This window comes from Enoplosus armatus, chromosome 18, assembly GCF_043641665.1.
Source record: "Enoplosus armatus isolate fEnoArm2 chromosome 18, fEnoArm2.hap1, whole genome shotgun sequence".
Classification (NCBI taxonomy): Eukaryota; Metazoa; Chordata; class Actinopteri; order Centrarchiformes; family Enoplosidae; genus Enoplosus; species Enoplosus armatus.
Window position 1 is genome coordinate 8729339 of NC_092197.1, and position 26885 is coordinate 8756223.

At 38.8% G+C, this 26885-nt stretch overlaps 1 protein-coding gene across 2 annotated transcripts in view; it reads left to right on the top strand.

Annotated features, from left to right (window-relative positions):
• Nucleotides 1-2581: 2581 nt before the first annotated feature.
• Nucleotides 2582-26885, top strand: part of LOC139301041 (astrotactin-2-like) — a 241614-nt gene continuing 217310 nt past the window's right edge. For both annotated transcript variants that reach the window (XM_070924304.1, XM_070924303.1), the window contains exon 1: nucleotides 2582-2987. In XM_070924304.1, the coding sequence (XP_070780405.1) occupies nucleotides 2582-2987 (406 nt within the window). The remainder of the gene's footprint in view (nucleotides 2988-26885) is intronic.

A 26885-nucleotide genomic window follows, 5' to 3' on the forward strand; every position in this document is an offset into this window, starting at 1 on the left:
TTGTCTACATTAGGAAGACTTAACATCAGAGCATTTTGCATCATTTGGAAAACCAGTCAGTAGGTGCAATAGCACTAACAATGGTGCAGGAAATCATGATGAATTATGGGATACACTTTGAATCCAATAGCTCTGACTACAGCTTCACACCAGTATTTGGGTAAGTGCACATCAACTGTGTTGGCTCCTGGCCTTTTTACCCGCTCATGCCTAAGAGAGTGAATGTGCCTACTGACTGATTGAATACTAAATGACACATTGCTGAAATGAGCATGCGCAGCATTTTAAAGCAACCAAATGTAGTGCACTTGGAAGTACCCCAGAACTACTTAGTGACTATGTTGTCAAATTTGGCAGACCTTTTTAGCAACTATATTTTTAAAAATAAGCTCATGACAATAACTTTTGGGCAGACATTAGCTACTTTTCCTTGAAAAGGGTCAGTAAATATGGAGTCCTTTCTACTCCCCATGGCTGGCGCTAAGCTGTGTTCAGTTATTAGGAGAGAGGAGGCACATTTAGTCGACCACTCAGCAGCAAAACTAACTCAGGTAAATGATTGCAGAGTATCAGGTTCAATGACATACATGAAAACTACATGGTTTACTTGTTCAAGTCACTCTATTGTGTGTTACCAATGGCTGCACTCATGATCCAGAAATGCAGACTTGCTTAGTCTTTTTCGGAAGGAACACATATGTGCCCACTTACCAGGTGGCATGTGAATGTGCACCTAAATACTCAAGGTTGCAAGTGTGGGTACTACAGATCCTGTGACTGAATCCTTCAGCACTGTGGACAAAAACACAAAGAGAGTGTGTTTGAATATTTCAGCACCATGGAGAGAGACAGAGAGAAAAGCTGGCACTGTGTCCCTTTTCCATATTAACTCGAAGCAAGTTTGGAGTAAACAGTATGTTCACACTGGAAAAGTGACAAATAATAAGTATACAAAATTTGTATGTTTTTTTTTTCAGTGTTTGATGGACACTCTTGTCTCACAATGCAATGCACAAAGGAAATGATGGAGCTGCTCACAGCTGGGAAATTAAACAAGTTGTTCATAGTGGCGAGACAACTTCAGGAAGACTGTGGAAAGCTAACAATAAAGTATTAAACATTCGATAAAAACATTGTGCTTTCTCTTTTTCAAGTTTAAATGACAACTGTGTTCCAAATTCACTGTACGATTGATGTCTTTTTGGTGCACGCCTTGTATCCTTTCCTGTTAGTACAATGCTAAAGAAGGCTACATTCGTTTCTGGGCTACTAATTGCAAAAAACACAATACTGCAAAAACCACTGGACAAGTACTAAATACTGGGTATACGACTAGTATGTCGTATGAAATTTGGACACAGTATGAGTTTACTTTAATTAAATAATTAATTAATTAATTAATTAACTATTTTATTTACATGTATTGTTCTTTTTTTTTTACTTCATGCGTCTGACTTATTTACATTTTTTTTTGTGTTTGTTTGTATAACTATTGTATTTCTGTGTGGAACAACACATTTCTGGTGCAGTCACCCAAGGTGATTTATTTCAGGGAGGGATGAATGTACTTTAGTTTGAACTGGGCTCTTTCAGGTGAAACTGCACATTCAGTTGAAGTAGTAGACTAAATAGCTTTTATATTTTGAAAGATCTGTTTTTAACAGTGAATGAGTTGACAGCAGGTGCATGGATGAATGAATATTCCTGGCTAAGCACTTGCTGAGTCTTTCAGGGCATATTAGGTTGAAGACCTGAGGCCTCATTTATAAAATGAGGGGAGCAATCACCAGCAGTGCTTATGCATCTGTTTATCTTGAATCACCATTCAAAGACAATACATTGTGATAAACATTACTCCTTGCGTTTCACTAATGAATTATAGGCAGCGCCTCAGGCTGTCCACTGAACTTACTGACTCAAACTGGTTTAAACAAAAAAAAATAGCCAACATTCATGTCTCATTTCTATGCTTTTATTTGCGTTTAAAATATTAATGGTATACCTGAGGTGATGTTGCTTTGTCAACAGCTGTTTGCAAGGTCAAGAATGAACTTTGAACCTCATAAAGATATGTTTGGGAATGCTGATGCATATGTAAATGATGTGGCTACAGTCCCACATACACACATCTGTTTCATTTACTTACTTGTGCTCGTTTATATGACAGTCCAAGTCCTACCTGAATCACTGATTTCATAAAGAAAAAGTATGTGATTGAATACATCTCAACTCTCAACTCTTACTCTTTCAAGAGTGCACTTATTATTACAACCAAATATTTTGGAGGGTTTTTGACAATAAATAAATCCACGCGACAGAAAAATCTACATAATGACGAACACGCTGACTCCACCTCATATCTGTCTTAAAACCGACACGTGCTTGTCCGTGTTTAAGAGATTTGTTGTCCCACAGTGTGAACACGGATGGATGTGTATGAGGAGCCGAAAGATGTCATTCTCACTACACCTGTGCTGCCGCCTCCTGGACGGACGCGACTCCTTTGCAGCGACTGTGCTATAAGTGAACGGACAGCTTATGAGCCCCACTCAAAGCGAGAGAACCACACACAAGGAGCGGGATGGCGAGGATACCGCTGCCGCACCTCCGCGTCCTCCTCGTGGGGCTCCTATTAACAGAAACCCTGACAGTTCACGCAAACAGAGCGGCGACATCGCCTGACGAGGAGAGGGACAAAGAGAGCGACGCGGAGACGCCATGTGAGGTGAAATCGGTTACCGTCTCTACCCTGCCCGTACTCCGGGAGAACGAGTTCAGCTTCACCGGCGGAGCCTCGGGGAGCGTGGTCGGAGGAGGGGGTGCTGCCGGAGCAGGTGGTGTTGGTGGAGGAGGAACTGGAGGAGGAGCAGGAGGAGCAGGAGGAGGGGGGGAATCCCGGCTCCTGTTATTCGTTAGGACCGACCTACCTGGGCGAATTTCCGTAATGGATGATCTTGACAACACCGCTCTCCCCTACTTCACTCTCGGTAAGAACTGCTTTGGCACTGTGTTTCCCCTCCACGATGATAACCAGTCAACCTAGCTGCACGTCCGTGCGCATAGGGACCATGCACACACTGGTAGGCTGTGTTCACCCTGAGCTACATTCCCCAGTCATGCTGTACTCCCTGGCGTTTAAGCACCTGTCCTGTTTCCATTACCTTGTTTGAATCTCATTGTAACTGTAATGTTGTCTAGCCAGCATGATGTGCAACCAATGATCCAGGTAAAATTGTGATATATATATATACGATATCCCTGTCCCCTGTTTTACTTTCAACACTGCAGCTTCTGTATGGACTACAAACTACCACAAAGTCGCACTCATGTTTAAGTGACACACTCTTATTTCCTTCTCTCTCAATCTCTCCTCTGTACACTGTCTCTCTTTCTGTCTGGCTTTTCTATTTTGTGGTTAAACATGATTATGACTTTAAATTTCATGCATACCCTAAGTATGGTACCCCAATCAAGGAATGCAATTTGGCCCTGCAAATGTGCATGAAATTGGTATTTTATTCTCACTTGGACACATAATTCATAGCACACATGCATTGCTGGTGGTATAAATTTCACATAATATAATAGCAGAGTTTGCAGCACTGTCAACATTTGGCCATGGCAGGTTTTAAGGGCACCTACACATCCTCTTTTTTTGTGTATAGTCAGAGATAGCTGAGTGAATCAACACAGCACAACGCAGGTGTTTGACAGGTCATCTGAAGTCCTCTGTGAAAGCCATTGGCTTTAGAATGGTCTTGGGAATAGCATCACTGATTGGATAATCATAGAGGATGTAAAAGTGGGAAAGTATTTCTGCCTTTCACCAACCACAAAAGACATTTGCTTTGTAAGAGGAGCAGACTATGCATGAAGGCAACTTGCTTACCTTGCTTTCTCCATATTTTTTCACTTATGTCACAGGGCCATGTGAAAGATGGATGTTCTTGCCTCTTTGCTGTGTGAGCCAAGCAGCTGTTTTTATGGCCGCATGTTGGTAGATGCGCAGAGAGTGTGTGTGTCACACAGTCATTTTTGTTAAATGCAATAAACCACACGAGGTGGATCCTAATTGCAAAAAAAAAAAATCTGTATGTTTTCCAGCTCCAAATCAGTTCAGGGCAACTGTATTGGCTCAGTATGATAGAAAACCTGTTATATGGCAAATACAAAGAGGCAAGGCTTGGTGGAGGTCAGTGATGTGCGTACTGAGAGAATCCATGTCTCATTACTACAGTTTTTGGACTCTGGCTTGCCATCTTTTTTTTTTCTTTTCACTGGTCTCAGTTTCATTCTCTGTATGAGGAGTGCGGACTAAACTGGCTGCGCGAAGCAAAGGCGGGCGAGCAGGCAGACTGTGGGCTGGAGCATTAAGCTAGTAAATCACTTTCTATTCTCATTAAGGACAGCCGTTGACTGGTGAGAAAGGCCTCTCTGTCCTCCCGGTCAGCCAGCTAGCAAATTTGCTGCTTCACCCTTCCAGTGCATGACTGCATGCTGTGGAGGGAAGAGGAGAAATAGGGCTTTAATAGTTTTAATGCAAGCATGTTCACTCATGCTGTTGACAGTATTGTGAAACTAAATATCCACTTGCAAGAAGTTGTATCCTCGACAAATCACGATGCTCTCACAACAAAACTGAAATGCATGTCAGTATTCTACCTTATCATTTTCTCTCTCTTATTAAAATTTTGAATTTTGATGCTCCAGGATGTTACAAATGCTTAAGCCTCACCAAATACACAGTCAGACACACAAACATACATTTTGTGGGCTCAAGCATGTGCATTTTTTATTTATTCCTTTTTTCATTTTATGTTTTAATACCCACTAAACATTATATAGGACTGTATAGTGTGCAGACTGTATTGAAGAAACCACCCACCCACACTCTATTCTGCTTCTTTCAATGTCTGTTGTTCTGAAGCTTTCAGAAAGCCGTTCACATCAGTGCCTGTGACAAAGCAGAGTAAGTACACAGCACATGCTGCTTCCCATAATATAATCTGAACTAAAGGACAGAAAATTGTAGCAAATAATGTAAAATTGAATCTAACATTTTCTCACCGGCTCTGATAGAGAATAAACATATTAAAAGTTGTAGTTGGTGTCTCATTTCACTGGAGACACCTGCATGTTCATTTTTTTACTTGGTGAAGGACATTTTGACCTCTCATGCTTAAAATAACATAATTGCAGTTTTTATTTTAGAAACAGATTAACAGAACCTTTCTTTTTCCTCTTGTGCTCACTCTATTGCTTTAACATATACTATTACCTCAGTCAGGGTTTACTGCTATGCTACACTTGACTGACCTGTAAAGGTGCACACTATGTGTTCTACTACACCTCACAGCCGCTGTATTTCTTTCCTTTCATATGACAAAATTCCCTTTTGAAACTTGAACTGTTTTTTGAAAATGGTACCACAGAGATTTCAAACTACCTTATGAGCCAAATGCCATCCAAACCATAATGAGCATAGTCTGTGACTGTTTCTTTGATACTGTCAGATGTCCGATTGTTTTGTTGAACCAACGTCAGAGGCTAGGGAAGTAGGGGGGGAGGCAAGTCTTCTTCCCTCTGTGGTCTGTCTGCTCAGCTTTGATTTATTACCGCAAGTGTCATGGAGAAAGGATGAGCAGAAAGGGCAGTGCAGAGGAAATGTACAGGGCTCCTTTCCCTCCCCCTATCTTGTTTTGTTTTCTTAACCTTTTCCTTATGTATAAAAATAATAATAAAGCCAACAGTTCGAGAAGTCAATGTATTTAATAAGCACACAGCCTGTATACATATTCTCACCTGTGGTAAAATGATGCTGATTGGATTTGTATCCAATGAAATATGTTTTATTGTTTTTTGTGTGGGTGCATTTTAGCATGTTAGAGAAAAGATTTTGTATTGAATCCACATTCAAGGAATTCAATGTTTAACCTTTCAGCTTCAGGGATTTCCCTCTCTTTCCCAGTGATACATCACCATACTGTTGCACCATCATTTAGCTTTAAAAATTGAGTGTTAATGCCAACTTGTAATGCAGCTTTAGTGTGCAATGTGCAAAATATGTTGGTAACGCAACTTTGGAGCATCATGCTTTGAAATTCTGGGGAGAGAATTCCTATGTTGTCACACAAGATCATTTCTTTGCTTATTTTAAGTGATGATGTGGGTCTGGGTGGAAATCGATACGTTTAGCAACATGGCTGATTCGGTAAACACCTCATTAGGAGTTAACCTATTTGAAAACCTTCAGGCACTTAACATGAGATCGAAAACATTCAAATGTCTCACTGTCCTTTATCCTCTCTGTCCATCGTATTGCACTGAATCTTTTCATTTTCCATCACATCTTATTATTTTTTACGCATCTTATCGAACTCTGGCATGTCGACCACCCGCTTTCCTCTCTCTCTCCGTCTCCACCTCTCTGCCTTGCTTTTTCTTTCTAAGCAGGAGTTACAGCAAACCCTGCTTGCTTAGAGATGGGAGATTAACAGCAACAGTGGTAAAGTGAAACAAAGAATGCCTGCACTGGAGCACACTGTTCCCTGTGGCACAGAACATGTACACACCGCACTACATCTCAATCTTATGTCAGGGGTTGAGCTCAGCACGGCTGGACAAGCAATGAAGAGGGGGAAAAGGTCAACAGGAAAGATGGGAGTTATTACAACGGTGTGGAGCTGAGATGGAGGTGTGAGTTTTCATAAGGACACACATTTTTAGCACTTCATTTAGTGCTGTTTTGAATCGAGTTAGGAATACTACAAACAAGCTCATCTAACTGATATACAGAGGGTGTTAAGAGACCATAGAAAATAGGACCCATAGCGGAGCTTTTGTAGGCCATCAACAGTCTATTTATCATCTTTTGACCTGTTGTGATAGACTTATAGCAGGTTGATTTTTAAGATGAATGCTCTACTACAGGCATTCTCAATTGTAGTGGAAATTCTGTTCCTAACCACACTCTGTTTTAATTTAGATTTTCTGCCCAGTAAACCTGTAAATTGCTTTCACATTTTAAATCGACGCTCAGCTGAGAAGTTTTCTGCAGCTTTTGACCCAAGCGCAGTGTTGTCTTCTCATGCTGACGTTGCTAGTCTGGTCCACTCCTTTGATACACATTGTTCCGCCGTTTAGGATAAAGTGACTCCTAGTAAAATGAGACTTGTTCCCTCCACCAATTCATCTTGTAACCGTGTTTCAGAACATGGTTAAGGATGCGAGGGCTTCTTACTTTGCTAATCTAATTTCCTCCACTAAACGCAACTCTAAAGTCATGTTTGACACAACAAGGATTGCGATGTCTTTGTTAGATGTCAGGGCTAGCATCATCCCCTCTTCTACTCGCTTTTCTGCATATCCAACTCTGCTGTCAATTTGGCACCACTTCCTCTCTTATTTCCCTGCAAGACCTGATTGATCTGGTGGGAAGTATGAAACCTTCCTCAAGCCCTGTAGATATTTTACTAACTTCCATGCTTAAAAATGTACTTGGGTCTATTGGTCCATGCCTGGTCTCAATTATAAACAGCTCCCTGCAATCTGGTTGTGCCCCAGCTTATTTTAAGCATGCAGTTGTACAGTCTCTTCTGCAAAAAACTAACCTCCATCCTTTCCCAAAAACTATAGGCCTATATATAAGCTGCCTTTTATCTAAAAAAATATTAGAGAAAATTGTTGCCAAACAGCTCACTGCAGTTTTGACTGCACACAACATTTTAGATGAATTCCAATCTGGTTTCCGTCAGAAGCATTCCACTGAAATTGTTCTTCTCCAATGACATAATGATGTCTTCTGATGTGGGTGACTGCTCTGTTTTGGTGCTGCTGGATCTTAGCATAGCTTTTGATACTGTAGATCACAGCATCCTGACTGAAGGGCATAGGCAGTGGGTGGGTGTTTCTGGGAGTGCCCTGGACCGGTTCTCAGAAAATAGTTTTTCTGTGTCGCTTTGTCCCTCCATGTCTGAAATTGCTGTTCTTTCCTGTGGTGTGCCTCAGGGTTCTGTCTTGGGTCCTATACTATTTGCGTCATATATGCTTAGGTCATATTATTAGCAAAAGGTAGGCACATCACTGTTACGCTGATGATATCCAGCTGTATGTCTCTTTTAAGCCTGATGAGACTGACAAACTGACATAAACTAAAACAAAAACTAAACATAGTTTCCAAGGTTGAACAGTGTATTGGGTCCCTTTCTTCAGCTGTGCAGTCTAATCTTAGAAATCAAAGTTATATTTGATCAGGCTATGTACTTCAATCAACATATCAAATCATTGATCCGTACATGTTTCGTCTGTTATATCACAACCTGCAACCTGAGCTAGAGATGGTGATTCACACTTTTACATCATCCTGGCTGGACTATTGCAATTCCCTTTACACCTGCCTCATCAAGAGTTAAACATTTAAAAAGCAGCTGAAGACTAATTTATTCAAACTGGCCTTTGTCTCGCCTCTTGCTGTCTAGTGTTAGTAATTATGTGTGTTTTTAAGGTCTGTTGTTTTTTTTGTTTTCTTTATTGTTTTTATGGCCTAATTTGAACAATTTTATTCTTGTGACCTTGCTCTGGGAAAGGTGCTTACTTACTGTATATATAATGCCCTGCCACAGCGTTGCACATGTCTTTTGGTTTGTTCATGCACATTAAAATGGCAGGTTTACGACACAAAGGAAGCTCTGCAATTGGTTTTAATCATTGCACAGTGTTCTGGCTGGCTAGCATAACTGCCCCTCATCTGTTAGTCAGAAGTGTCTTACACCAGGTTGGCTGCAGTATCACATAATATCCAGGTATTCTGTATGTATGCAAACACACAAAAACATGCATTTCCTACACATAAATTGGTCTTTATAAAAATGTGCATTGAGATTGTACATTTTCATACCTCAGACCATGTTTATACACTGTTGTGTAGTGCGAGCCAAGTGTGATATGTTGAAAGACAGAATCTAGTATGCATCATTATTCTTTTAGGTTAATTTTACTGAGTGTATGAAATGTTATGCCGTTATAATATAACAAACAAGTATAACCTTTTTTTTAATTACATGCCTTTGAGCGTTGATGATAATTGAGATATTGCTGCTGGGTTACACTTGCATTTGTGAAGAATTGACGACTCCGGGTATTAAACACAGTTACAGCTTTGTGTAGCGGTTGTATATAACGCACCTTTGACGTTGTCGGACAGCTTTGCCAATTCAATGTGTGAGAAATTAAAGGAAAAACCAACATTAAGTGTCTCAGTAAGGTGTTGGGCCATAATGAGCCACTAGAACAGTTTCAGTCGATTTATAATTCTGCAAGTCTCTGGAACTCTACTTGAGCGATGAACACCATCGTTCCAAAAGACGACCCCTTATCTAGTGTTTTGATGATGGTGGTGGAGAGCGTTGTCAAACACATTGGTCCGCGTCAGGTTTTTCTTTCAATTTGGTCACCGTGAAATTGCACTTTTTCTTTGTTCTTTTCATTAACACGTTTAAAGACAGAAGACAAGTATAGATTTGTATGCATCTGGTCCCTGTTGTCATAACGAGCATGCTGGTATTTACTTGCAGCCCCATGTTTGATTGTAGTCTTGACTACGCTAAATGCTGTGTATATAGAAAAACATACATCTTTCTTTTGCAAGAAACTGCTTTTCGGAAAACAAACAAAAGGTTGTGAGGCTGTATCACCTTACACAATGGGAAACAGATTTGACAGGCAAAGAGTGAAGAATCATGCTCATTTAGCTTAATGGTCACAGGTGTAAGTGATGGTATGGAAAGGATGAATGAATTGTGGTCAGTGACCCGGGCTGGTTGCTCTCCTTTGCAGGAACTGTGTTTTGTAATGCTTTGTTTTACCGCCAGTGTCTCTAGTCTTGCCCCATGGCTGTGCTGGACAGCTTTGATCTCAAGATAATCATTTGATCATTATCCTTGCTGAGAGGCGCATTGTAGTTATCTTTGCCGGACTGAACAAAGAAGTTTATGTAAATACTCCTAATGAATGCACAAGCTCATCTTTTTTCTTGCCTTTTTTTCCTCTGATTTATGCAAAGCAACAACATGCACAATTGTTCATACATTTGTTCCTATTTTATTAATTGGCAAAGAAGATCAAAGATAATGACGAAATGGCAAAATGCAATAGCTTTTTGTTTAGTTTAGTTTTTTGTTTTGCTTATCATATATTGTATGTTTAAAATGAGTCAGCTAAGATGCAATCTTTTGGGGTGATTTACTATAGCATGATAAATAAACAAATGGGCAGATACTGATAAAGTGTTTACCCTTCCTTATACATAAATATGAAATGTGGGCTCTGTTTACTTATGTCTCAAACTAATTAGGCTGTCTGCTTATACATGTAATTACTGAAGCTCTATGGAATGTAATGGCTGAAGATGATATTTAGAAATCTGAGCTGAGCATGCTGCTTGTAGAATACTTAAATAAAGTATGTAGTGTATACAACTACTGTTACCAACCTGACAGTCATTTCAACCATTAGCATTTTACACAGGACCTCCACTGTGGCTTTGAAAGCTTTTTTAGGTTCAGTGACAAGCCCAGGGACTCCCACCAGTACTATCATGTCTCTTTTCATATAACCTGAAACCAGCAGCCTGCATTTATTTAGACATTAGCATCAAAAATGAAAGGCAACCTAAACATATCCATCAGTCTATCTGCCCGTAAAAGTTTGATTTTCACAGTGCTACCATGTAATGCTGCCCATCTACTTGTTTATCTTTCTAACTTCCATTGTATGTGTTTCTTGAAGCATTGGTTTGTGTGGGTGTACCTCTAAATCCAAGACAACTTATCTTGATGTGTAAAGCTGGACTAGTATCAAAGCAAGAACAGCCTGGATGGTGTATTTAACAAGAGAGCATGTTGCAAGTTGATTCCCAAAAGATTCATAAACTTTCTGCTTGTATACTGTAGGGAGGCTCTCTAGTCTGTGCACTGAATGCATAATGTGACACTGATTTATAAAAGCAATTCCATTTAGTTGCTCCTTTTGCTCCTTGGGCTCCTCTGGTGTGTCCCCCACCACATAATAGAAGGCCCCGTGTGACAAAAACTGTGTAATGTATTTGCTCTCTTAGTAAAATACTTTTTATAATACGAGCCAGACATTTGGGGCACAGGGAGAAATCCATCAACTTGAACAAAAATATCTTTAAAACCAAGCATGATATGTAGACATGTTACAAAGCTCAAATTTGCCTACAGATCACGGAGGTCTTCATCTGCGGACAATACAGCATTTGCATCAAAAGACTTTTAGCATGCTACAGGAGGAGCACCCATGACCTTTCAAACAAAACTCTGATTTGATTGAATAAAAGACAGGAAATAGAATGGCAGTTTTCCATTAAAGGTTAATTGAATAAAGACACAGCATTGAATCCAATTTCAAAAAAAAAAGAAGTGAAAATCAAGGTTTTCATCAGGTTTCTAAGCTGATGGGCACCAACCTGTGCCTCTGTAACAACCATCATCGTCATTTGGATTTAACAGAATTTTACTGAACCTGCACAAAATGGAAGTTGTCCTGATGAATAAACTCAGTTTCTATCATTCTATTATGTGATTGTATTGGTTTTGTGAAGTCTGTGAGTCCAGCAGTCTGAGTTGAATATTTTTTTCCTCCACTGCTTCTATCAGAATGTGATATCTTTCCTGGTATTTCACGATTAAAGTTGGGCAGATCAATTCTGCGTTTTTTGCAACAAAGAGTTGTTTTATATTTAATGAAAGTGAATTTGTATTTGGGTCTCAAATTGAAAAAAAAGAAATGTAGCAAATAGTAGTAATGTTGGACTTCTACATCTTCTCAGCTTCTCATTCACACACATTTGGAAACAACACAGTTGGAGAACACAACCAGGCGCTGACTGTGGCTGCTATCCCAAATGCACATGAAGCATTTACTGGGGTTACTTTATTTATTATTGAATTCACTAGACTGGTATTTATTTCACTTACATTTTCAGCTGACATAGTGTTGAAAAACAACTCTTAAAAAATTTGAACATTTATTGAATATTTTTTTAACAACTTAATATATATTTCATTATTGCAGTTAATAAGCAGAATGCGGCTGTGAATTCAAATGAATACAACAACTTTTAAGTAGCTTAGTTCCTTGGTGTCTGCTTTTACAAAAAAAATTTTACAATGTACACAGGTAGCTAGTAAATAAAAAGTCACCACTAACTACTGCTATATCCCTTTAGCTTGTTTTGGTTGGAGAGACAGTTTTGGCCCAGTGTGGCAATTTTGACTAACCAGATGACATAAATGAACACAATAGTGCAGCAATAAGTTCACCCCTGAATGTCAAAGCTAAATGAAACATGAGCAGAGAAAAAGGCTTGGAAAGCAGACAGAGTAATTATGTGTTTGGAATGGACGTTGTTTGCTCCTTGAGGCGGTTTATGCTCACATTTGGATTTCTGCTTGGAAGCTGCAGTATTGCTCAAAAATGTCATCCTCATGTGAGAGCTATCAGAGTGCTCAAGAGCGGGTGGAATATCCTTTGCCTCGGCAGTGCTCTTACTTGTGTGCAAGTTCTAACTTATCTTGCGAGAGTTGTAATGGAAATGCTGCATACCTACCTGCTGATACTCAGCCAGCCGGCTACAGACTGCTCCTTGCCAACTCTCTGTGTGGCACACAAGGAAAAGCAGCCTTTGACCAATGGTGGTGTTGCGTACATCTTACAGAGCCCTCGATAAAGCTAATGTAATTTTTTTGAAGACCATTTATGGATATGCAGACTTTTTAGCGATGTTGTGCCATTTTCATACATAATTAATTTAATGCAAATCAAAAGATCAGTCAGTCATCAGTACAAGCAATTTATTTTCAAAGTCCCTCTTCTCTGTGGCATCCACTTCTTGCCAATAACAGAAATGGCAACAAAGACCAATTCAATCTTTCTGGATTAAAAGGAATAATGTGAAATAGAAAACAGTGCACTGCCAAAAATAGGCTGTAAAGTGTTTTACTTCATTTTGTAGCCTCTTTTTCCCTTTTAGGTTTTAGCGTTGTTATATGTTGAATTTTCATACTTCTTCAAATTATAAATTATTCTTTTGGTTAGGTGATTTTGATGTCAAAGTGTCCTTTTCGCTGAAGGAAATTGAATTGCTTCCAATTATATTTATTCTTTTAGCAAGTGCATGGGTTGGGGCCATCAAATTGCAATCTGCAAAACGCTACCAGACCACTCTGCCATAATTAAGACCGGTGAGGAATAAGATGGCAGTGAGAGTCAGCATCAAACTGCCAGTAAAACGTATGCTTTACTCAGACCCTGGCTCACCAAAATTCACTTGCAACCCCCCCCCCCCCCCCCGTCTTCAAACAGACCAAACGGCCTGTAAATGTCCTCCTACTGCTTGACAGGTTAGACTTCCAGATCATAGGCAGGATGAAAGCCCAGTCTCACTCTGTTTGGGCTCCAGTTGCTCTCTCCCTCTTGTCCTTGCTCCTTTCATGCAGACTCTATACTGTTCACCAACCTCTGCTTTTATTCTGAACTCATCATACTTTCTTTTTTGCACAAAAGACTGTGCTCTATGTTTCAATAGTTTTAGGATTCAATGTCATTTCTTGAAAAACAAAATGTGGTTTTCCTATATGTTTGTATTTTTTTTTTGCTATCTGCAATCTTACAGTACATGCAGGAGAGTATGGCTTGTGTTTATAGTACCAGTATTGTGTGCATTAGTTCATTATCACCGAGGCAATGTAGTTAAATGGTCTCAACTAACCTAGTTAATGGAATTATTGAAATCACATAAGGGTCTTATTTTGCAAACATGACTATCAGTGTGTGCTCTTTCAAAGTGGAGAAGGAGAGTCATTGTTCATATAAGCTGGTCACAATGATGTTTAAGACCCATAAAATTTGATTCCCACCAGAATTTGCTCTGCACCTTGGAAACGTGCCAGCTCTGCACAGCTCACTACCGTCATATGCCCATGCTTCCTACAAAAGATTTTAAACCTTTTATCTATGCTGGTGTGTTTGTACCTATTTGCATTCCCTCCAAGCTGTACAATCTCTGAGATTTCCTTTCAGATAAAGAATGTGCACCATTAATCTCCCCTCGACTGATAGGTTCCCTCCCACAATTTCTTTATGCTCCATCATGCACATCTGTCCACGTTCCTGGTGGACTTGGCTTTATCTGCACAGGGACACATGTTCTAAGTCCTCTTTTTTCCAGTTGTCAGTCTGGATAATATCGGCCCATTGATTTCAAACAAAACATAGACATTTTCTCCACTCTGAGAAGTCATTGAGATTTGATTTAATTTATTTGACCTAAAACATATATAGGATAACTTATTTCCACAGTGGTCTTCTTTCCAGGAAATAAAAGATGTGACATAACATTGTGTATGACCTCAGGTAGATGAGCCTTTGCTGGTTTGTTAGATAATGGCGGCATTGTACAGGTTTTACAAAGGAACATTTGAGAGCCCCAAAGAGAATTGTACATTCAGTAATTAATAATTGTTTGGTTAGCTGGGGCGCCTATAATAACATCTCATTGAAATGTGTGTTTTGTTGTCAAGGTTTTTGATTCTAAATTGTTGTTTTTCATTATGCATCGGCATGGCTCATGAAGGCATTTTGTGAAATCATTATAAATATTGAAGGATGGGTGCAATATGTTTCCAAGTCATTATTATCAAACACCACACTTTTCTATTTGCCATTTTAGAATATGTCTCAGTCAGATTTAATCTTTTCTTTCAAACAGCATCAGTGAAACTGAATAGAGTTGTTTTCAGCACAACCATGCACTTCTGATAAGCCTCAGGGGAAAATGGGCATTTGGCCTCACACATTGTATGCTTATCCAGAGGAAGCTCATTGGTATGTCATAGCTGTATCCCCCTCGCCTCCATTCACAGGCACAGCACACAGTGTGCATTTTTTCAGGTATTTTGTCTGGCTCTGGATTAGCTCTGATCTAACAGCAATTACCCTTGGAAGTGTAACACAGCATAGCATGCTCTCCCGAGGTCACTGGTAGGTGATGTGTCTTCAGATTGGTTAAGAGCATTGTCAAGGTGAGCAATGCACACACATGGATTTGCAGCCCTTTATTTTGTTTCGTACGGATCTAAGGGATTGTCCACTATTATCATTTTACTGTGAGAAGTGGACTGTTTGTCGAGCTGTACAAATGAAAGCTGATTTGATTAAGACTCTACACAAATACCATTTAAGTAATGCAGTCATGCATAGACCCAATGGTGATAAAACAAGTGTTGGTAGCTTACACACATCGGCATGTAGACATATTCTCCGCCCATCTGTTTCACAGTATTACACGTTCAGAGGGAGAATGAAAAACATGTAGCAGGTCTGTTTTTAATATTAATGCCAACTCTTCTAAATATATTAATAAATGTGAATAAATCACACATCAAGCAAACAGGGAGAAAAACCGGGAGGTTCCTCCTCTAGTGGCGCGTGGAGGTTTTTTAATCGTTCTATGCTCTCGTTCTGAAAAAACCCAGTTGTGGACATTTTGTTTTCTCAGTGGTTACATTGAGGAACAGGTGTCTGATGGTAAAGCAGTGTCTCGCAAACCGATAACATTTATAGATATGACAGATGCATATTTGTGCATTCCCAATTCCCTCCCCCATATTTGTAGAACTAAAGTTACAACCAGGTAAATACTTATTTGTTTTACAACAGCATTTTATAGTTTTAAAGATTAAACAAAAATAATAAACTTACTAGATTAATCTGTATTGAAAATAGTCATTGGTTGCAGTGCGAGTGCCTTGGTTGACATTAAGAAACCAACAACTTCCATTTCCTTTTTTATTGAAAAGGTGTTGAGGGATGGTGCTGTGTGACTACAGGCTCTTTTGGTAAAATGTTCTCACATCTCTGTGTGTACAACATCCCCAAAGGCAGCAACATATCTGTGTGTGATGGTCGGGACTCTGATTTGCTTCTGATACCCACTGCCAGAGGGTAAAGATGATATATTGACGCTACCTTTGTCAGCGCTGTATATCTGCTGTAAGCTTTGAAATCACAACTTTGACGCTTACCTTTCCTGACAGTTGGGGTTAAATGGTAGATTTATTTACCTGTATGAACTTGTATATGTATATATATATATATATATATATACACACATATGATGACATTGTTTCCAAATCTGTTTTCTAGTTCTTCTCTAAACTGCTCTTCCAAGTTAGTTAGTTTGGAACTTTATACTTCACCTTTTGTTTTTAATTTCACCTTAAAATTATACAGGAGACAATACAGCACAATTGACAAAGATGAGGACAAACAACATGATTTTAAACGCATAAATACAATGCGAACAAAAAGTAAAGTCCTTGTCTTTAGCACCTTAAAGTTACTTTAGGTAAGGTTAAGGAAGGAAATGTTTTTTTCAATATCATAAATAAACTATGTAGTATGTGTTGTTAGACTATGTACACAACTCACTGTAAAAATATACACTTAGACTTAGTGGGAATTTGTAATTATTGTAATTAATGCCCCAGCCCATGGCCATGGTAGAACCAGTTACTGTAAATGTAGCAGAAGGCAGAGCACAATATTACCAGTGGCATGGCCCACTTCAATCATCTGACACACAGTAACATGTAATTACTGATTGGATAAAAGCTGTAATTTATTTACACATGATTGGCATTATACATGTTTTTAGTGGAGATTTTTTTTTATAAATCTACAATTTTAAATAAGTATACTGTAAAAATATTTTGTGGTGTGGATAGGGATTTTTAGCAAAACTCATACTAGACCATTCATACCTGTTGTCCTCTGTTATATGTGTCGATGCCACTACTACCTAGACAAATGTATTAAACTGATTTAATCCCATTTCCAAAATGATTCTCAAGATTACTTATACTGTAGTTACTGATTATTTTATAAAAAATGAGTATACGCACATTTTGGTATAAAGAAACTAGATAGATCATCATATATTGCTGTGTGTGTGGTGTGCCTTCCACCCATTAGTCCAACAGTGTGATCACTGTTCCGTAACATGACCGCAATCAGGACAAATGCACTATTAACTCTGTAATGAGACAGCTCAACAAACAGAATTAATGGGTCCATTCAAAATGGCACTCTCCAGCAATCAACACTTAGTTAGGCTTGTAACTATGGCTGTCAGAATCAGGGAGAGTACTCTGCCTGAGCTGAAGGGAATCTACACAAATCTGTAGATTGATTTTGTTGTTTCATACTTCCAGGCAACTTACAATACACATACTAGAACTTTGACTCGTATTATTTTAAATACTTCAGTCACTTCTGTCAACATGGCCACAGAAAATTGAAATAACACATTGAAATATTTGTGAAATTGTGAGTATATTTTCACAGCAAACCTTTTTGGTCTAAAAACCTATTGGATATATCACACATTTGGAAATCAGTGGTACTGAGGTACAAATTTGAATGAATCTCAGGCCTTTTTAATGTACAGCTTTATTATGGGACCCAAATTAGCCTCTTTGCTGATTCTCAACCTGAAACCTTTTGTTCTAATGTTGGAAGGACAACAGGCAAAAATGCCCACTGCATTCAGTGTATCAAGAGCTTGCCACCACTGTCTGCCTCTGCTCTCAAGAAGGTGTTGTACAATGTGTGATCCCACTCTTTTTTTCTCACCCCACTCGTGTTTACAGCGTGGCTTCACTTTGTCTTGCTAACGGAGCTGCACATTTGTTATTATCCAATTTTAAAACGACACATCAGATGGCAAAATGCATGGCAACATTTCTAACTGATATTGGATATGATATGGTCTAAGATATAAAATGAATGTCAAAGATTGAGGATTGAGCCTACTATTTCTATGAATATACATGGTAAAAGATAAAGGTCCTAGTTTTATTTAGTATTACACACCGCTTTTAACATCAACATCAGGTCAATGATGGTGAGTCTGACCCACCGGATGTAGGCTGCTGGGATAAGTCTGCCATTGGCTGACTATTTCAGTCGGAATTCTCCTCCCCTTCCGCTATCTGCGTGTTAACGTTTTGCAAGGGCACCGTCGCTGCATCCTGGGCTTAGCGCCTAGACTATTGTGATTGGTTTAAAGAAATACAAACCAGCCAGAGCATTTTCTCCCTGTCCCAGGATGACTATGGGTTGAACCAGACCTTTCTCTTAAGTGTGGAGACTAATGATGGTCTGGTGAACTACTATAGATCTAAAGTAAAGATTATTTATGTCACATGTTATGTTCTCTTGTATTTGGTATTTGTATCTACACTTTTGCCTTTTTTGATACTGTCAAAGACAGATGATTCAACATTAATAAACCCTCCGACAACCCAATGAGGGATTTATTCCTTAGCTCTTTCACTGTTACATCCCCTGATCTAATGGGATTTTCCAGTCTGACTATTATGATGAAGTAGGCAAATGATTGTCAGGATGTTGCCACTCATCAGTCATATTAATTGCATTTATATGTCATTATTACAGTCTCCTAATGGATGATAGCTGCTTGCAGACTGGCTCTCTTCTCCTTAACCTAATTGAGTTTGAACCAATGTTTTTCTCTCCCAATGCAAACTGCAACTTGAGTGCTGCATTTTCTGGTGTCTCCATTAAAAAAAAAAAAACAAAAAAACAAAAAAAACAACGTTGCTTCCTTTGACTACTTAATGCTATTTGTCAGTAGATTTGAACAGGCTTCTTAGTTTCCAACCTATTGATCCAGTGACTGTTAAAGGTTACATGGCTTAAGAAAGTCAACATCTAATATACAGGGATCAAAACAAACATATTTTTAGTGTATTGATTTTTTTTCACTGCAGTGATGCCTCCCAGACTTAACAAGGAAGCAGAGAGCTTACTTTTCTCTTGTTTTAAGCCATTTTCAGTTATACTGAGCTAACATTGAGATACCACACGCATTCACAAGTGTAATGATAGAAGAGAGAAACAGTGAATCTGAAGCATTCTTTAAAGGTCAACAGAAATTATTGCAAGACAGTCTGAGAGACTGATTAGATCCAAGTTATATCCATCCAGTTATATACTTAGCAATACAGCAATACAGCATATCATTAGTGTCTTCTCATCAAACCTTTGCAGTCAATTCTATTAACTGAATCTTGAACTGCATTTCAAGGTTTTTAATCGACATACAGTGCACACCTTTGTACTCCCTGTCTAATTTTCGCTCTGTATGCCATTCAAAATGGCTGGTTCATGGTTACATTGCTGGTATGGCACTCAGCCTGTTTGACTGGCAGAAGCCATTTGATTAATTGTGAGGCCATATCCCTGCTAAGGTCAGACAGATTCCTAATGATGTGTTGTGTGGTTTTATGGACTCTCCCCATGAGTATTGGATAGGCTACTGTAACAAGCTGTCACTGAGGCAGAATCACCCATTAGAAGCCACTCGTAAATGTCCATATTCTCCAGACGCGGAGGTGAAAGTTCCTCAATCATGTCACGATCATGACATTTCGTGGCAGTTTGTTTGGCTTGCAAACAATTAACCCTTTCAAGTCAAACAAGCTTGTGAAAATGGACTGGAAATGTCTTAGGATGCATAGTCAGGAGTACTGTATCGACAAATTTTGAATGTTTACTTCTGACAGTTGTACGTTTGCTGATTTTGCAAAGGAAGACATTGTAGTCAGAAAAACACTTTCAAGATGTGACAGGACTGAGAATGCCGGAGGGGCTTTCATTCATTTTCTTTCATAAGAATTGACATTCTTTAGTTCTTATTTAAATCACAAGTCTGTTTATGTTCATGTCTTTGACTTGTTAAGCTAATTTCTCACTCATGTTGACTCTCATTTAAAAATAAACCATCAAAGTGGCTGGTGAGCCGTGTGTTGCTGTCTGCTTAATGATTTTCCATCCAGCGGAGTACCTGCTTCCTGTAGATGGATAGATAGATGGCGATACACTGTAGATAGAAGTTTCAATTTGCAAGGTCATGACTAGATATTGTATGCACTTCCTCTTGGTTGATCATAAATCACATTTTATATTTGTATACTTCACATTTATTCAGTGGCTGAAATTAAGTTGTGCTCCTGCCATTTCCAAGGTTTACAAGGCATTGATTACATTAAAACCTAGAGTACAATATGTCTTACATTATGTAATTGACATTGAACACATGTGCATGCCAGTTTTGAATAACCATTAATAGAAGTGGTAAAATTAAAGAGATGCCCTATTGTGAGGATTTAGTCAATTTAAAGACTTTATGTTGCTCTCATTTCTGTTCCACATTTTTGCAGGGAAACACAAGGCTACAGTCTTTGTTTGTTTAGCATGGTGTGCGTGTAATTGCTTCTTATCTGCCTCATGGTCCGTATGATAAAACAGACCTTGTTGTTTTATTCTCAGTCGGCACACCACGAATGTTGCAAGTCTACTACTTTTAAGTGAGTTTTGTTGCCATGACTACACTAGTATCAGCTTGAGGCACATGGCATTTAGAGCTGATTTGGGGTTACATCATTTCTATTGATAGATGTTATACCTTCAAAGTGGCCTTTTGAGTTAATCTAAGACAAAATGGTGAGGGTCAAGCAGGTTATATATGTACTATGTGTATGTGTGTACTGCAATGGGCTTTACTCAAGTGGGAACCACAGCTGATCGTTGCAGCCAGCGTGAAAAAGCCAAAAGATGTAGTCTCTAGATGGTTGCCGTCATGCATTGAATACTGTTGCACTGCTTTGCAAGCAAATTTTATTTTTAATGTAATGCACACAACACATTGGTCCTGTATTAGTCCTTTTTTCCATTTTGGCACATACATTGTGGCCCCTTGTTTTACAGCAACACACAGTGGAACAGGTATGCCCACAGGAGATGCTATAATAAAGTCTAATGGTGAAACTCTGACTCACTGTCTGGTATAGTCTGATATTTAGTGTCTTTTCATGTTGAACAACTTTGCCTGTAGCACCTGTGACCTCTATTTATGCTTTATCTCTTGGCTCATAAATTAGTCCAGAACAGCACATAATGTATTGAATGGAAGACATTTTACACACAAAATGTAAATAAATGTGTCTGCATTTATTTAGTTTGTGAAACTCAGGGACCGTTTTGACATATTTTATGCATTTGATCAAAACATTAAACTGTAAAACCATGACAATATAACCAATCTATTGTCGTTTTATAGGACTGAAAAGCACAACATCCAAAGTCAATAGTCAGTTCCATCAAACCTGCTTTTATTAGTGATTGCTGAGGCATCGATTTGACTTGCATCACAGTTGTACTTGCTGTGTATGATATCACTCCCTATAGTGTCTGCCATTTTATCTATGTCTGAATTTTAAGTGTGAAATGTATGCACAAATTCACATTACGGAACAAAACAAGTTGTGTCCATGGTATGTACCCTGCTTTCTCCTAACATTCCCACAATGCAATACATGACATTTTACAGATTCCAAACGTAACACTTCACCTGTCAGGGATGACGCAAAATGATGATGATTCATAAACGTCTGAAGTCTCCATTTACTGCTCACTGTGGAGAAAAGTGAGTGTCTATTATATAAAGAGTACTAAATGAATTAACAGCAGGGTGATTTCAGACATATGATGGATAAATCTGGCCAGTGGTGACTTTTAGTGTGGCTGTACAATCCAAAACACAGTCCTGTGAAAACGGTTTTTACATGATCATTTGCCTTTGAGGTAAGTTGTGTAATTTGGCTATTATTTCTACCTAAGGTATTCCTAATTACATATACCTGTATGTACTCCCCCCCTTATATTCACATAGGTATCTGTATTATTAGCCTCTATTCTACCTAAATTTGAGACTGCTTTAACTACCAGTGACTGCCAAGCTCCTATATCTACATTTCTAATGGCAGGTTTTGTGTATGTAACAGCTTTTCTTTCACACTCTACATTGCTCAGGGGCTGCTGCATAATTTAGTGGTCTGGAGTGGTGACCTCATCCAAGCTGTGACAAGGAGCATTTGTTACACTCTTAGTTTTTTTCATATTTGTGAGGCCTTTGGGAGCCTAAGACTTTGTTCCATAACAATCCACATTTTCAGAAACATGATTGATGATATCCAACAAAGACCACAAAAAGTGTGTGTGTGTGTGTGTGTGTGTCTTTTTGACCCCCTGAGATGTAAATGTCTCCCAGAGGAGCTTTTTCTGCCTATAATGTGTTAATTTAACTCAAGATTTCTAAAGGAATCCTTCAAGGCCTTTCTTTTCTTAATAATTGCAGGTTGAAAACCAATTCTGGATAACTTTTTAAATGACTAAACCAAATGAAAAAGCCATGGCCACATGATTTTAAAACTGTTATTTAGCCCTGTTAATCAGCATGTTTTTAAGCACTCACTAATGAACAACTACAGGCCCAAATCAACACCCTCTTGGCCCTAAACAATGGCTTTGGTGTTTTCCAATAAGGATTTCGACCACATCACAGAGACTGCTCTTGTTAAGGTCACGTACACACAGACAGTTGAAAAGTTTAAGTCTTGGTATCATAGATCAGTAATTACACATCTGTACAAAGATGATGTGGAGTTCCCCAAGGCTCCATTCCCAGGCTTCTTCTGTTTAACATCTACATGCTCCCACTATCACAGATTCTGGAAAATAACAAAATATCTAACCATGATTATGCAGACGACACACAGATTTATATAACGATATCACCAGGTGACTATGGTCCCATGAGAGTACTGAGAAAGTGCATTCAACAAATCAATGATTGGAAGAAAAATAAAAAGTCGGCGCTCACATCCAAACGCTAACATTTATACCACAAACCAATCTAGATATTATGGTATAGTCATGGACTTTTAACATCCACATTAAGACAATTACAAAATCAGCCTATTAGCACCTTAAAATATATCAAGAATTACAGGACTTATGTCTCTGCAGGATTTAGAAAAACTTTTCCATGTGTTTATCTTCAGTAGGCTCGAGTAGTATAACGCTGTCTTTACAAGTCGTTCGGACAGCTGCAACTGATTCAGAATGCTGCTGGAGATCTGCTCCGACTTTCCAAAAGTGTTGTGTTTGCCGCTGCATTGTATTAAGTTAAATTGGGGACTATTTATTCATATCTTGCACTTTCATTTTTATTCTACTACTTGAGTCTTATTTTATTTTAGCTTATTTTTATTTTATTTTGTTTTGCCCTTTTTAAAATTCAGTTTATGTGTGTCTTTGTCTGCCTTGTTGTTGAATGATGCTATACAAATAAACTTATCTTGCTTTGCCTTACATGGATAAAGGGAAACGGAAAGTCAGCACTTCTGACTGACGCCACACTAAGATTATCAGGAGAAGCAGAAAAAGACAAAGAATCAAATGAGAATGGAACTTTGTTTACCACAGTTGCCTCTCAGATTATACAAAGCCATACAGCTCATTTTATGAGTTTCACATTGATTCCTATGAAGAAACAGAGAGTGCTTTAAAAGACTGTGTAGAGTTACGTGGATCTTTCACAGATTGAGATAACCATGCATAAAGAATCCCAAAAAACATTGTTTCTCACTTACCCTTAGTGGTATTTAGTCATGAAGGTATTCAGTTTTATTTGCCCAGTTATTGAGATTCATTTTCAGAGATTTATGTCACAACCCAACTGCAGTGGAGGGGAATTACATTTTGTTTGCTCTGCTCAAACATTGAAATAAAAAAGGAGACAGTTTTCACTGGAGCCACCAAAGAAATAGAATCAAATAAAAGTAATGAAAACCATTGACATTTGGGTCTGTCAGTTATCGTCGTCTGAAGAGACTGTTTTTGTTAGTTTTTCAAAATATGCTTTCAGCAGCACAAATTAATTCCATTCACCTCAATTTTTTTTGGTGGCAGCTCAAGTTTCAGTGGCAGATATCTCAAAATTTCTCCACATAAAACCAAAACTATCTGCATGGCTCGATACCACTGAGCAAATAAATATATGTTTTTGTGATTTAGGTGAACTGACCCTTTAAGCTGTACCCAGTCATAGGATTTTGGCTATGCCTTTGCCTGTGCTAAGGTTTATTTAAAACCGTGGCTTCTTCGTCCTTCCCATCATAGAATTGGGCCATGAACTATTTACTATGTCATGGTTTTAGTATATTTATTTCTCTTTCATTCTCTTTCTCAGACACACACAAACACACATACACATTCACACGTTGTTATTCATTTATTTTTTATTAAGGAGACAGTGGGAGTATGTCTGTCCAGCTAATGCAGTGGATGTAGCACCTGTCACTAAGGTGGAGTGGCCTTATGTTATCTGCCATGTGAGGAATTTTGGCAGTCTAATTTGAATCTAAAAACCATTGCTCAAAAGACAGATTATCTAATGACTGAGACCTTCATCATGTGGAGCATCTGAAAACACTGAGCATCTATTAAAGCTAATGCATATTTAATCCTTTTTTTCCAGCCCGCTCTGTGCAGCCTAGCAATGCCTATGATGATTCTGCAATAACTTGGCACATTAACATTATGATTCCTTAATTGTAGAGATGTTTTTGAGAGATTTGTTTGGGACTTGGGTTAGTGTTGGGCCTGAAAACCATCACAACTTGAATATCCCTTACTGTAAATCTGGTGTTTATTTGAATGCAGATAGCTTTACATCAGGAAACCTTCTGCAACTCCAAATGTACTGTAGAGCTCTGGATATCTGATAGAAGCATACATATTACTTTGAATTGAATTCCCAACTGTTTGTGGATCTGACTTGACATAAACATTCATTACCTACAGCCTGCCATATCGAGGCAGTTTAACCCTGTGTACATTCTTGTGTGTATCTCCAGCTTGGATTAAAGAGTACTTAATATTTTGAACTGAATCAATCTGTTTTTAAGCTTGTTTGGTCTTAAAAACAGCTAGGTTTGTTTGATAATCCAGGGACTGATCAGTTGATGTCGGTGGCACGGCATCCATCAGTGTCAAAGGTTCAGATTTATTCAGGCAAAAATGTTTCAGGGGAAACATGGTGTTGGGGAACTTATATGTACTCCTTTTAAGATATCAACTGACTGAAAATGTTTACTTTTCAATGTGGAGGGATCTTGGAGGCGGCAACACGGAGTGCTGAGCAGAAGGAGAGGGACACAGCCAAAAAATCACTGGAGCCAAAGGGAGGATAATCTAAGTGGTCAACATCCGCTTAAGTTGACTGCTTGGCACTTGACAAAATGTTTGAGCACAATGTATTTACATACATTTTAAAATCAGCATTACTCATACTCAGAAGTCTGCAAATGCTATAACCAATTAAAGAAGTTGCTAACTCTGTCCGAAGTTACTTTTCGTCGCAGCAAGAAATACTTGCAGACACACATTTATCTTACCTTGAGCTATATTTCCGAAGGCGTGCCTTGGAAGCATTTATCATACAGATGGAAAAATTAATATGTGTCATTGGCTGGGTTAAGACTGTGTTTTATGTCTACGGACACCTGGGGCTTGTCACACAAAGCAGTTACCTGTAAAACCTTTCTTAGTAAAAGCCTGACTCCCCTCAAATCAGGATGTTGGACTGATGTTAAAAAAAAAGGTTTCAGGTTTTACTCTGTGCAGTCATTCAGCTTACTGATCCTTCTGTGTGAGACCGGCCCCTGGTTCTTGGCATGAAAACAGCTGCATGTGTGAGTATTTATACATGCATTCATTCTTTGTGCTCTGGGCTTCTGGTGTCTGTGTCTCTTCCCTTGCAGTGTGTGCGTCTTAACACTGTCTGCTGTCTAAAAGAAACAGAGTTGATGGCTAATGACATCTGACAGAGGCCGTCTGTCATGGTCACGTGATACAGTCGCAGAGCAGCGGAGGCCTGCTTATGAGATGTGGTCTGACCATGAAGAGCAACAACAGATTTTGCCATGCCTTTTACCTATCTCTATAACATTTCTGGTTGTATTGGACCATTGTGGGCAATGTTGCAGATCAATGAGCAGGACTGCTTTATGGTTATATTGCTATATGTAATAATAAATGCTGGGATAGAAGATCACCCGCTCCTTTTGCATGACATTAAGTCAAGCAGTACTCATTTAGCCAAACCACTGCCTGTGTACATCTGTAATGTGTGCTTAAAGCATTTTCTTTTTGAAATGGTACATATAACAATTACTGTATGTCATCAACTATTGTTGCAGGAAATGGAACAGAGGTTTAAAGTTAGCAGACACCAGTGTATTTTTTTGTATGAGAAAATAATTCTTAGCTTAAACAGAAATGGAAAGGTACACACACACGTGTCAAATTGTCGTTTCACGTAATAATAAGTCTTAGGCCAAGCAAGCAAATCAACCCATTTCATCACATTGAATCATTATGCTTCATTGGACACACATGAATAAATACACATGCAAAAACACTCACATGGGCACATACAGTGTTTCATTCACCCATCCATCACGTACGCCTACGTCTCCTCATCTGAAACTGCTTTGGCTCAGATATGAATCAATGTACCAGTCAAGTGAATCCAGGTGAGATAGAAATCCACTTACAGACCTCTGATCACAATCAGTGATGGAGAAACCACATGGAGGCAGGTTTACCTTAGCTTCAAAAACACAGGGCCGTGGCACAATGGGGGACAACTATGGAAGGGAAAGCAGAGGAGATTACATCTCAGACTCTGCAGGCTGCTCTGTGGGAGGTGCTGGTGGTGCTCAGGAAAGAACACATAGGGTTGAATTCGGAGAACTAACACAGACTGACAGGTTAGTATGTGGTGTAGGTTAGATGAGTGGTGATAGTGATCTACTATGAGTGCAGTTGCCTGACTGATACATCAGGTTTGTTTGTGTAGGTGTAAGAAAACCGAT